General features: G+C 39.5%; 1 protein-coding gene across 4 annotated transcripts in view; it reads right to left on the reverse strand.

The window, feature by feature from the left end:
- Positions 1-13,273, reverse strand: part of LOC142490197 (cilia- and flagella-associated protein 337-like) — a 104,222-nt gene that overhangs the window by 18,661 nt on the left and 72,288 nt on the right. For 3 of the 4 annotated variants that reach the window (XM_075592155.1, XM_075592157.1, XM_075592156.1), the window contains 4 exons: positions 7,249-7,341; positions 7,097-7,155; positions 5,832-5,973; positions 2,316-2,355 (listed from right to left, as the gene is read on the reverse strand). In XM_075592155.1, the coding sequence (XP_075448270.1) occupies positions 2,316-2,355; positions 5,832-5,973; positions 7,097-7,155; positions 7,249-7,341 (334 nt within the window). The remainder of the gene's footprint in view (positions 1-2,315; positions 2,356-5,831; positions 5,974-7,096; positions 7,156-7,248; positions 7,342-13,273) is intronic. The other variant, XR_012800002.1, reaches the window with a different exon arrangement.

A 13,273-nucleotide genomic window follows, 5' to 3' on the forward strand; every position in this document is an offset into this window, starting at 1 on the left:
TAGCAGTTAGCTTAGTTCAGGGACACAGCTGCAGTGCTGCGAGCTCCTGACAAGTGTGGTCTGGGATCAGACCTGCCTCACTCAAGATAGAGACTGTGTGGGTGAGACTATCCGAATTGGAAGAGGACACCATTGCTGTGAATTCAGCGTTGGACGCAGACGGGTCCTTTCCTGTTGTTTGCTGTACCCGGGTGCAGGAGCCCCAGACAGGTACAGTCACCAAGTGCACCAACTTTAACCATCATACCGGTTCCTTTCAGGCGCTGATCACGCCTAAGGGGTGGGTTGCGGGACACTTGGGACTATTGATGTAGGGTGTGGGTTTATGGCTCTAGGAGGTCAGTGTCATAGAGGGACACTATTGATATTGATGTAACTGTATTAGGGGTGGAAAGTGTGTTACATATGTTTTATTAGTTTCATATTAAAGGTTATGTTTTAACTAGGTGGTGTGCAATGAAGTGAATCCTTTGTGAGTACACATATCCCTGTGGGCTCTCCATTTGTTTTGCCTAATATTGTAAGAACAGTTTGTGACCTACCTACGCCAAAGTCTATATCGGGGTTTACTTTCTGAAACCCTGACGGCGCAGCACTACCTTCTTTACAACAATGCTATGTTTGCGATGTCTAAACACTGAATCAGGCCCAAGTAAATGACTGCTTAACACTGCTTAGTAAATAAAGCCCTCGCTCTTGATGCACCTTTACCATTTTCAATATTAGTTTAAATGATTTAAGTTATGATTAGTAACTTTTCAAAGTTGGGGCCCAAAAACATCTCTGATCAAAAAGAAATACCAGATAATACACAGTATATTGTGCATGCCCTGGATTTTCTGTGTTTCCTAGCCTAAATTAGAAGGGAAAAAAAACTAATTAGCAAATACGCTCCAGTTACAAGAAACATGTAATAAATAATACCAAAAGAATAAGTGTTGCTTATATTTTGAATGTATTAAATTTTAAAAAAAGGATTGAATAAATATTGTTCTGACAACTGTTAAGGATGATGTGCATTAAGTATCACTGAGTGATATCCCACTTTTAGAACATATTACATATTGCCTAGATTTCTTAGCAGGGAGATTCTGCAAATAAATCAATAAATCATTAATTTGTTTTAAATAGGATTATTGTACAAATAAAAAAGACACAGCTTTTTGAATGGGCCACCTACAGAAAATATTTATTTGCCAACAGTAGGTGGTATACACATTTCAGAGTAGGACATGTTTATAAATATCCTGCAGTAGCTGCAATTTCAATGAGAAAAAATCTCCTAATTCTAATTGTAAATGCAGGCAAAATCTGTTGTGTACTCCAAGACATAAGTGCATAACATTGCAGATTGTAGATGACATCTTGAGATTCTCACACATCTGTCACAAGAATCAGGCACACAAATATGTTCCTATTAGAATTCAGTCGGCATACACATGGTAGTATTTTAAAATATGGGGGTGGGTGAGGCTTTCTTCCATCCTACTCTCTCGTGCAGAACTACCCTCCCTCTCTGTATGCCTTTCAGCAGCACTCCAGCTTTCAGCGTGGACTAACAGGTTGTTCGATGCCCTCGGAGTCTGAATATGTGTGATTGTTTTTGTCTCACTAGATTTGTAAATGGCTCGTTACATAGCAGGAGGGCCATTCAGAATCATAAATCGTGACGATGAGCAATGAAAAACGCAGGCAATTTTGGCCTGTCAAAATAAACAAAAGTGTAATAAAGTAAAATGTATTTTCTGTTGTTGGCTGCACCAGTATGTTGGTCTCAAAGGAGTTATTTATATCTATTTTATTTGTGATGTAACTTCACCTTTTAGCGGAAGCACTCTTTAGAATGTTAAAAACAGACATATTGCTACAAAGTCATTGTTCATAAACACAGCGTGTGCTAAAAAAAATTATATTTTGAATTTTAAATTACATGTTGGTAAAACTATAGAGAAGTTTCTTTGCCTAAAGTTACCATAGAACCTACTTTATCCAGAATACCCAGAATTGTCCCAGGCTACACCTACTGTATGTCAGCAATACCTATAGACAATTACAACAATCTTTCACACCCTGACCAAAACTACAGCATAGATGCAATGAAGAGCAGCCCATCCTCTCCCTCTCTCTCTCCCTCAGATATGCCATTTTAGAACATCCCATTCTTTCTTCCCCACTTTGCCACCTAATTTTAGAGCTTTCCTCTCCTCCCCACAACAATTGAAGGGTTTTAGCAAAATATCACACGTTTGCATTTTCCAACCTTTGAGTCATGGAAGAGGAAAGCCAGGAATGTCCATATATTAGACTTTACTCACTGTGTAATCATGTCGACGTGAGCTCTCCAGTGATTCACAGCTATGTAAATACAAAGTTATTCAGTTTAAGTCAAATGCATCATCTCTTCATACGCATAACATTTATTTTGCTCGTTCATATGGCTTTATTTTTAGGCACGTGTAAGATGTATTAACTTCAAATAAGTATGTCATAATAAGGGGTCCAATCAAGGAGTCATTTTACAATGTGCACTGACTTTTACATCCCTCTGTTCTAATGCTGCCTTGAATATCTCAATGATTTATCCCGTGTCCCCCAATGGTCTTATCGGCATCTCTGAAATTCCGTGGACCCTTCATTTACCTTCTTATTAAAGAAGTTTGCACTTCTCTTGTAAATGAAAATACGACTTGTGAGCACATTAACATGTCTAAGGCTACGGCCCCAGTGTTGACTGCTGCATGCGCGCCTGGCATCCTGGCTGTGCATGCACAAATAAAAGCCGCGGTCTGTAGGGAACGATGGGGGGGGGGGCGCGTGGGGGCATGACATGGCATATCTGCCCTTCCTTTGGCTGCCCGCTGACCACGTGATGGTCTGTAGCCCTGCTTCTCACCATTATCTCCTAACATACAGTGCTTCCACTGCAGCAAGGGATTCTGGGAAATTACATGCAAATGAGCACACAGTGTCACCTTTTGCTTCAAATCCATTTTGATATGGATCCCAATAAACGTATGCCTGCTGCATTACACAGCTTCTCAGTACAACCTGGGTTAATAAGGATAGCCAGTAAACCTACTCAGACAGCTGTTTTGACCTTTTGGGTCTCATCAGTATGAGGTTGGTTGCACTGGCTGTGCAAATTGAAGCTGGGATAGGTTTCAACCACACCTTAAATAAATTATGGTGGGTGAAAAAGTGACAAACTCGACCGTATAGCAAATGCAAATATCATTTGGGAGCGCATTCACATGTCTCAGACAGGTCTGATGGTCTGAAACCCTACTTTCCACCATTATCTCCTAGCACAGGGGTGTGCAAACTTTCCCCGCTGCGCTCCCCTGCCTGCTCTCCCTCCCTGCTCATGCCCCCCCCCCTTACCTTGTCTTCAGCGGGGGTCACGTGACGTCACGTTGAAATGGCAAGGCATCGCCAAAGACAAGGTAAGGGACGTTGCAGAGGCCTTATGCAACACCCCGGGATTCATTTAAATGCCTTGGGGGAAGAGTGCGGAGCCTCTGCAGCCGCACCTCTACTGAAAAATGTTGTGCCCCTCAGTTTGCGCATCCCTGTCCTCGCATACAGTGCTCCACTGCAGCAAGGGATTCTGGGAAATGACATGCAAGTGAGCACACCGTGTCACCTTTTGCTTCAAATTCATTTTGACATAATGAATGCTTCTTTATTTTACTGACAAATTAAGCAGATTGAGTTGTTTCTCCTTCTTGTATTACTGTACCTATGTTAAAAACCAAGGTAGACATCTGTAATTAAATGTAAAATCAGTGGTACTCTATTTTGTGAGTGACTAGATCTTTTTATTACAGTATGTAATGCCCCAGACACATTGTTTGTAAGTACATAAAGTAGGGTGGCTAAATATATTTGCATACTTTGCTTTAGTGACTCCTTTTTAAAAGGATCATTAATTTGCATTTTACTTTTAATGTATCACTGTGCAGGGGATGGTTTTGAAAATCAGTATAACCCACTCCTTTTTATTTTTGTACTACAACCCCTTGTAAATTGTGATTGTTACATGCATAATTTACAGTTGCAAGACTTGTCATCCTATTGCCTGTTTAATTAATTAATAATTATCACTGTGTCATTTTATAATCTGATATGTTATAATAATTAATATTAATTATAAAACCTGGTAGGATTAAGAAGCTGCTCAGTTGTTGTTTTTTGTTGGTGCGACCATGACTGCCCTAATATAACATTAGAAAATACCCTGGTTTAAGTCTTTCCCAGAAACGTTGTGACTCATGTACAAACATTATACAGGTAAAGGACCCTCCCGTTTTTCCCAGGTTGCCCCGATTTAGGAAGTTTTGATTCCTGCATGTCCCAGGAAAAAACCTTTCTCCTATATTTATCATAAATTGCTCTCCAGCGTTGTTTTTGTGGAAGATCACCAACCTTTGGTTCATTTGCATGGTCTTCTGGCACAGAGCACACAATCTGGCTGACAAAATGTCAGCAACATCTTTCATAAATTGCACTGTAAAAATGGCAGCACCATTTGCTGAAGTTTTGGAACTTGCACATGACCCCCATTATTACTGATGAGCCAGTGAATTGGCAGAATGTGGCTATGACACTCTAAGCTACTAATATTTATTAGACTGAACGATATTCTCATCATATAAATACAGAGATGAACAGAACAGCTATTTGCTGAACTTTACACCCGATATGCAAAACACAGTTTGATCATTGTTTTTTTACTTTGTACAGTATGCTCCAAATATGTTGCTGTTGATCTGGAATTAGAAATTACGAACAGATAAGTAGGAATTTAGACCAAGGTAATGGAGTTGATGTAGCCAACTTAGATTTTGCAAAGACTTTTGATACATAAATTGGTCCCACTAATAATATTAACACCTGGATTAGAAACTGGTTGAACGATAGACAGAGAGTTGTAATAAATAGAACCTTTAAAGGTTGGGCTAAAGTTGTAAGTGGAGTACCTCAAGGATCGGTACTGGGACCCCTACTTTTTAACTTGTTCATTAATTACCTTGATGTTGGCATAGAGAGTAAAGTCTCCATCTTTGCTGATGACACTAAATTGTGTAAGGTAGGAGAATAAGAGCAGGAAGTAATTTCTCTCCAGAAGGACTTGGAGAGACTGGAACGTTTGGCAGGTACATGGCAGATGAGGTTTAATACAGATAAATATAAGGTTATGCATTTGGGGAAACAAGAATAAACAGGCAACTAATTAAATGGAGAAAAATTAGGTAAATTATTGATGGAGAAGAATTTAGAAGTGCTTGTAGATAGCAGATGTAGCAATCATGCCCAATGTCAGGCAGTAGCTGCTAAGGCAAATAAGATCATATCTTGTATTAAATAGGGTATAGGTGTAAGACCATATCGTGAATATGAAGTACAGTTTTGAGCACTGCTGGATATTAAAGACATTATGGAACTAGAGAATGTGGAATTCACTACCCATGGAGACTGTGATGGCAGATACTATAGATATATTCAAATAAAGGTTTGACATATTTTTTAGAAAGGGATGGTATACAGGGATATACCAAATAAGTAAACATGGGAAGAATGTTGACCCACGGAAAAATCTGATTGTGATTACTGGAGTCAGGAAGGAATTTATTTTATCCCCTAATGAGACATAATTGGATAATGTTTCACTGGGTGTTTTTGTTTGCCTTCCTCTGGATCAATATACTAAAATTATGAATATATGATAAGTATCTGTCATCTAAATTTAACATACACATCTACTTTTGATTGACATATGTCTTTTTTCAACCTAATATACTATGTAACAATTAAAAACAAATACAACATACTTTTAGCTGGTTCTTTTTCCGTTCCATGCATTGCGTAATTCTTGATATCATAGACGTAAATATAGCCAATATGGTCTGCTACAAACAGCGATGTATTGTCTTCGTTTACAGCAATGCTGCTGACTTGGGATCCCATTCTAGACTAGCACAAATTGTGAATTAATTAATATCTCCTGCAAAGGCCACCGCTGATATTACTTCAAACTGCTGAGTGTGTAGCACCTTTTTCTGAGTTTAATTTTAGAGGTTCTTTGGAGAGAAGGGAGTATCAGAGCAGAGGACATCTGTGGCTTCTCCCAGCAGCAGTCGCTGGTTACTCTGTGAAGCAATTCTTTATTTGTCACTTACGTAAGCAACAAATTCAAAACCGCTTTTAATAAGAAGCAGACTACAAATCAATAATACTGTTGCCAGTTCCTCACCGGTCTCAGTTCTCAGTTCTCAGTTCTCAGCTGCCACTGGGAGTGTTGGGATTTTGTGCTATATTTACTAAGTGGTGCTATGACATAGAACATGTTCTGGCGCCTGAAGACACTTTAAAACATGTTCAATTGAATGGACTGTAAAGTATATTTGGTTGACAGGAAGTGTCTTACTGAATAGCAGTGCTTAAAAACACGTCCCCGTTAATTGTAGTATGGTTTCAAGGGTTTTCTGGCCATTTTAGGCTATTAACAGTTAAAACTCTGTTATATAAATATTTTATTTTACCTATAAAGCACTGATAAGCATCTCGTGTACATAACCTTTACATTGGGTCTCATTTCTCCCTCACAACAAGGGATATTTTAACTAAAGGCCAGTAACAAAACTGTTAACTTATACAGCTGTATTTTAACTTTCTTTACGTGTGCTTCATTTATAAAAAAAAAAATCCCCAAATTTGCATTTTTTCCCCTCGTAAAACAAAAGATATGTTTCCACAAATGTTAATTATACCTGTGAATAACTGCTCAATTACAATATATCCTATTCGAATCTGGAAAAACTACGCCTTTCATTAATCACTGGACACTAAGGCTGTATACATAGTAGGCCGTGCTAGCTTCCACGCTCCTCCGTGACCTGGCATCATGCTGGAAATACAAACTTGTTTGTATTGTGAAGCGCCGCTCTCCCTGTAGCGCCCGTGCACTATGCGCATATACATTGGCGTCCTAGTGTTTGTTTTGGTACAGCTACGTAGCTCGCGCCGTATCCTGCACTATGGACACAGCCTTACTTGTCAAACCTTCAATTAGCAAAGTGTAAACATTGACACTTACTGTTGTAAAGCTTGCAATCATTTTCCCTCCATGTAATAAGCTCCAAAAATTGACAGAGCCTGTAAAATACATAATAAGAATCTTGTTTCGTTTCTAATTATTGTTACATGTTCAAACTCAGTTCAATTAATCAGAGCTTTTATTCTTTATACCTCCAGGGCCGCTGGAGACGAGGGAAGCTGCTGAATGTAACTTCATTGTTCGTGTCCTCAAAAACACAACTTTGCTCACACTTTTGTCGGCAACTGTAGCAAAAAGTTAAACGCATATTAATATTATGTTAATTATTCTCAGTTGATGCAAGTTATAAATGTAATTTTAAGGAACAATCCACCGATTATCCTGCATAGTTTATTTTATTTATTTTTTAAAATAAATCAGTTCTGTAGTATTAGATAATACTTACCAGGTATTTTTCAACTCTTAATGCCATTTTGAATGAGTTTAAATATACTGAGCATATTTTGATTTCTATAGCAGTGTAACAGGGAATTTATCCCTTTTCAAAATATGCCACTAATCCAGCAGTGTGTTGGTTAATTGGATCCAGCAGTTAACCAACTTCACCTGGCTGATTAGAGGTTTGTTAGAAAAAGCTTGTTCCCAGAAACAGGAAGGAGATTTTTCTCAGTACACAAGGGTGCTGACAAGAGGAAAGTGGTCTTGAGCAGAAAGGCTCTGCTGAAATCAAGACACCCAAAGACCTATATTCCTGGACACAGGGGACCCACGAACCTACCAGAGACTGACATGAAGGGCCACCTGCTCTAAGGTATCTCTTGAGACTTTGGGGAATAGGTTGGTAATGGGATTATCCCTCCAGCCCTGGAGAAAGGGACCGGGGAAATAACTTGGCCCTTAAACAGGGATAGGCGTTTGTTGTTTTCATTTGTTTTGCTGTGTTAAAAGGGACATGCGCAATAAAGCCTTATTTTAATTTCACCTTAAAAAAGGTCTCCATTGCATACCTCTGCACACATCTCTTACATGCAGGTTTTAACCCACCTCCTCAGCAGTGCAACATCTTTGTAACACTTTTCTGTTTGATAATTTGTTGCCAATATTCCCAGCACTTTGTGCTGCAAATTGTTACAGTCAATATTACCGTAATAATATAAGAATACATTATAGCTGCTGAGTTACACTGGCTGCAGGATTGATTGAAACTGAAAGGCAGCCATTTTGTGAACACTGGGAAGCAGAATCTTTTCTGATCGATCAGCGCAGAGCTAATCGATTGCCAGCTTAGGTAATTACTTTTCAATAAAGGTAATCAAAGGCTGCATATATTTAAACAACAAAAGAGCCGCTTGGATTACCTCTTGAAAAGAATGAATCACAAATCTTTTACTTGTATCTAACAAATAAGAATTAATTATAATACATAAGTAAATCATTATTCTACAATTTCTATTTCCTGAACAATAAACAAAACAAAGGAAATTAGGACATGTAACATTATTTTTTCTTTTCTATCAGGGGAACGTTTCATACCAAGGACAGTAAAAATTAGATGGGGTCAACCCTTGAGATTGGACGAAAGGGAATTTCACTAGCAGCCAGGGCCGCCGACAGGGTGGTTCTGCCGAGGTTGGCATCACGGGCCCAGTGTGTTAGGGGGGCACGGCCTAGCCAGGCCCGTCTGCCGGTCCTCTCACAGCCGGGCCCTAGCTCTCCCTTTTTTTTTTTTATTTATAAAATATTTTACCAGGAAGTAATACATTGAGAGTTACCTCTCGTTTTTTTTAAAGTATGTCCTGGGCACAGAGTAAAACAAATAATACATGGTTACAAGTACAGTTACATAAATGAGCAGGGTATACATTATATACAAGACATTGCGTGCACAGTTAAAGAAAATATATATTGTGGGCGTATGAAACAGTTACAGTTTAGCATCAGCCCGCATGACTCTATCCCTCGGTCCCACGCCAACGGGCCTCTCTGATGTCAGCGCGCCGGAAGCGCTCTGACATCAACGCTCTCTGTTTCAGGCGCGCAACGGAATTAGAGGGAGGCCTGTCAGAAGCTCGGCTTGGGATGGGGATAGAGGCATGCACGCTGCTGCTGAGGAGAGAATTGGGGTCCGTCCCTGAGATCACCGGCAGCTGGGCCTAGCCAGAGGTCGAGCCCAACTTGCAGTGCTGGCCGCCAGGCACCCACTGGACCTGGCCTGATCATCCACACGGTAAGTCTTTTTTTTAATATGTATTGTGGGGTTCTTTCTTTATATGTATTGTGAGGGAGTCTTTTTTTATATTTATTGGGGGTGGGCTTTTTTAAAATATGTATTGTGGAGGTGGGGGTCTTTTAAATATGTATGGGTTTTTTTTTTATATGTATTGGGGGCTTGGGGTTATTTTTATATGTATTGGGGGTTTGGGGGTATTTTTATATGTATTGGGGTGCTTGGGGGTATTTTTATATGTATTGGGGGGCTTGGGGGTATTTTTATATGTATTGGGGGCTTGGGGGTATTTTTATATGTATTGGGGCTTGGGGGTATTTTTACATGTATTGGGGAGCTTGGGAGAATTTGTATATGTATTGGGGAGCTTGGGGGTATTTTTATATGTATTGGGGAGCTTGGGGGTATTTTTATATGTATTGGGGGCTTGGGGGTATTTTATATGTATTGGGGAGCTTGGGAGAATTTGTATATGTATTGGGGGCTTGGGGTATTTGTATATGTATTGGGGGACTTGGTAGTATTTTTATACAGGTTGGGGTATTTTTCATATCTATTGGGGGGGGGGGGTTGTGTCTGTCTGTCTGTCTTTTATTTTACATCACAATTTTTTTTGTTTTCAAGAATAGATTTTACCTTCAGAAAAGAGGGACCGCGATGGGGGTCACATGTGCCCCATCGTATGCCAATGTGTTTCTCGGTTGATGGGAGAGGGAGGCAGTCTTCAGTGAAGCAAATGCTGACATGACTTCCCACGTTTTGTTGTGGTTGAGATACATCGACAATATCCTTATCCTCTGGCAGGGTTCTGCCGGGGAGTTTGGGGATTTCGTCAATGTACTCAACCACAACGACTATAACATCAAATTAACCTGTAAATTCAGTCCTATTTCTATTGATTTCCTGGATCTCAAAATCTATATTGATCCCAGTGGGAATGTGGGGACTGATATTCACAGGAAAATAACATCAACTAACTCTATTTTACATGCCTCCAGCTTTCATCAGCAGCACCAGATTCAGGGCATTCCTCGTAGTGAATTTATCAGACTTAAACGTAACTGTTCTACAGAGGAATGCTTTGAGGCTAGGACTACAGAGATGGAGAGATTCGTAACTAGGGGGTACAGTAAGAAAAGTATTCATCAGGGATACCAGCATAGTGCCAAGAATGAACGTTCTTTATTACTACAACCAAAAAAGAAAACTAGTGATTCTAAAATCAGGTTTATTGGGACCTATAATGACAGATGGCGAGAATTTCGATCGATTCTCTAAAAACGTTGGCCTGTCCTCTGTACCGATGGTGACCTCAGGGACACCTTAGGTGACAGGGTTAATTTGACTAGTAGACGTTCTACAAATTTACAGGATTGTCTGGTACACATTCACTATACCCCCCATGTTAGCCAGACATTTCTTACAATCAGAAGGAAAGGTTTTACTAAATGTAGTAAAGTAGTACATTTATGTTACAGACTGATACCTTCTCCACCAGTGATGACACTAAAAAATACAAAATTGGTTACACCTTGAACTGTAAATCTAAAGGTGTAATCTATTGTCTCACTTGTCCCTGTAAACTTATGTATATAGGTATGACGACCCGTGAACTTAGGTTCAGAATCTGGGAGTATTCAAGAAATATTAGATCTGCTCAACGGGACTTAGACACGTTCAAAAAGATTACGTCTGTTGCACGACACTTTTTAAAGTGCCATGGAGCAGATAGTTCGCATATTTCAGCGTTTGCTATAGACAGTGTCACTGGGTATTAGAGGAGGGGATATGGAGAAAGCTCTACTTAATAAAGAATGTAGATGGATTGTTCTTTTAAATACCATGCAACCAAGGGGACTGAATGATTCCCATGGTTTTGCTATGTTTCTATAGCCTCTCTCCTTCTTCCTTCTTTTTTTATTACTTATTCTTGGTACCTTTCTTCCCTTTTAAGCAATTATTCTCCCCTTGTGCATTCCCTTATTCTCTCTTTTCTGTTTTACTATTTATACTTTTTAAACATTAATTGGTATTATTTGTGTCTGATCAGCCTTAAAATGTACACATGCTTATTATTCTTTATGTGACTCATGCTTTTTCCCTTTTGGCACTGTATATCTCATGTTTATTGCTATACGAATGCCTTTTTGTTTTTAGCTTTATCCATTTAGAGTGTCTGACTAAACTCAGATCTGGCGTGTTACTATACACTAAGGAGATGGGTCACATTACTACATGCTGTCGTTGATGTTTACATGCTTATCTGCCAAGCCGTCCTGAGACAACTACCTACTGCGCATGTGCACTATGGTCACCGCTGTCAGCTGTGATTATTCTCCCTGCATTACTCGGAACTGGCAATTACTCTGCTACCTCGCGCAGCTGCTCCTATGACATCGCTGCTGTCGCGTATCTCCGTTACTGGCTAGAATCAGGGGATGCGGCGCCGATACTCACTGTCTGTTGTATAAAGCCTAGCACACCTCCACTAACCCCTCATCACTCCGGGAAGAAGCCCCCCACGGGCGAAACGCATTGAGTGTCCCTAATGCCAGCTCTTACTTGATTTCTATGGCACGACCTGTACTTCATGGTGTACTTTCTGAGTGACTCAGACATATGCAGGAACCCGATTACTGCAGGATTTCCTAATGACTGACTTTTACCTACTCATTATTGTCAGCTGAGTATCCCTTTGTCTGCTACTTAGAGCCTTTTTCACTCAGAATTTGGCATTGGTTCACATCAAGTATTATCTTTTTATTGGAGAAGCTTTTCACTGCTGCTTCTCCTCCAATGCCTTATCTGTGTATATTCACGGATATCTGATGCACCCATGTGTTACTTTTTATTACCACTTGATTTGTTGCTGGTTTGTACAGGATTGAGTTATTTTTGCCTGCTTTTTTTTCTCCCCTGTGTTTCCCCCTTGGTTTAAGATCTCTTATTTTGATGTGTGCTTTATTTTAGTACATATAAGTTTAGTCATTATATATATTTCTGTCTCCTTGTCTCTGCTTATTTATGGTAGTTAGGAGTACAGTATATAGGGGTGTCTTGACTACTCAGTTTATTTGTATCACGTCATTTATTTTAGGGTTATTAGTTGATACTTATTCTTTAGCTGCATAGTTTAGTTTCCAGCGACATTTCTTATATATATCTCTTTGTTCAGTGTTCGTGCTAATTATTGCTGCTAGTCTGCAATTACAGTCGTGTGTAAAATGTTTTTTAAATTGTTAGTGTGACCTACTGCTCATTATTAAAATCTTTGCCATTTTTCTACTTTGACTTTGGTCCAGATTCTTGTCTCTTATATGTATCTTTTTTATTTCTGAGTTATTTTGTGAGTGCTATATTAAGGGATTCTGTTTGTCTTTTTTCTGTGTGTTTTATACCATTCTAATCCCTCAGCACCACCAGTTTCCCTGTATTATTGTATTATTGTTTTTCTTGGTTTTTTATAACTAAGATATTATTATTTATATTTGAATCCTGGTTTAGCCTTTTGTGTATATATAGTGTGAGCGACTTCCTTTTGTGTGTTTGATATATGTGTGTGTGTGTGTGTGTGTGTGTGTGTGTGTATTGTTTTTTATATGTATTGGGTAGGTGAGTTTTTTGTTTGCATTTTTGGGGGTGGGGAAGGTTCTATATATATATTGGGGGGTTGGGATTTTTTTTGTATATATTTGGGGGTGGGGATTTTTTTTGTATATATTTGGGGTGGGGATTTTTTTGTATGTATTTGGGGTGGGAAGTTTTTTGCATTGGGGGTGGGAAGTTTTTTTTGTATATATCTTGTGGGGGGAATTGTGTGAGGGGAGGGAATGAGTGAGCGTGGGGTAATTGATGGAGAGGAGAGAGGGGGTGATTGAGGAAAAGAGGGAGTAAGAGTGAGATGCAGGGGAGAGTGAGTGAGGATGAGACGGAAGGGAGAGAAATACATGCGAGGCGGGAGACAGTGAGTGAGGGTGAGACGCAGGGGA

The sequence above is a fragment of the Ascaphus truei genome, chromosome 3, assembly GCF_040206685.1.
Source record: "Ascaphus truei isolate aAscTru1 chromosome 3, aAscTru1.hap1, whole genome shotgun sequence".
NCBI classification, from domain to species: domain Eukaryota; kingdom Metazoa; phylum Chordata; class Amphibia; order Anura; family Ascaphidae; genus Ascaphus; species Ascaphus truei.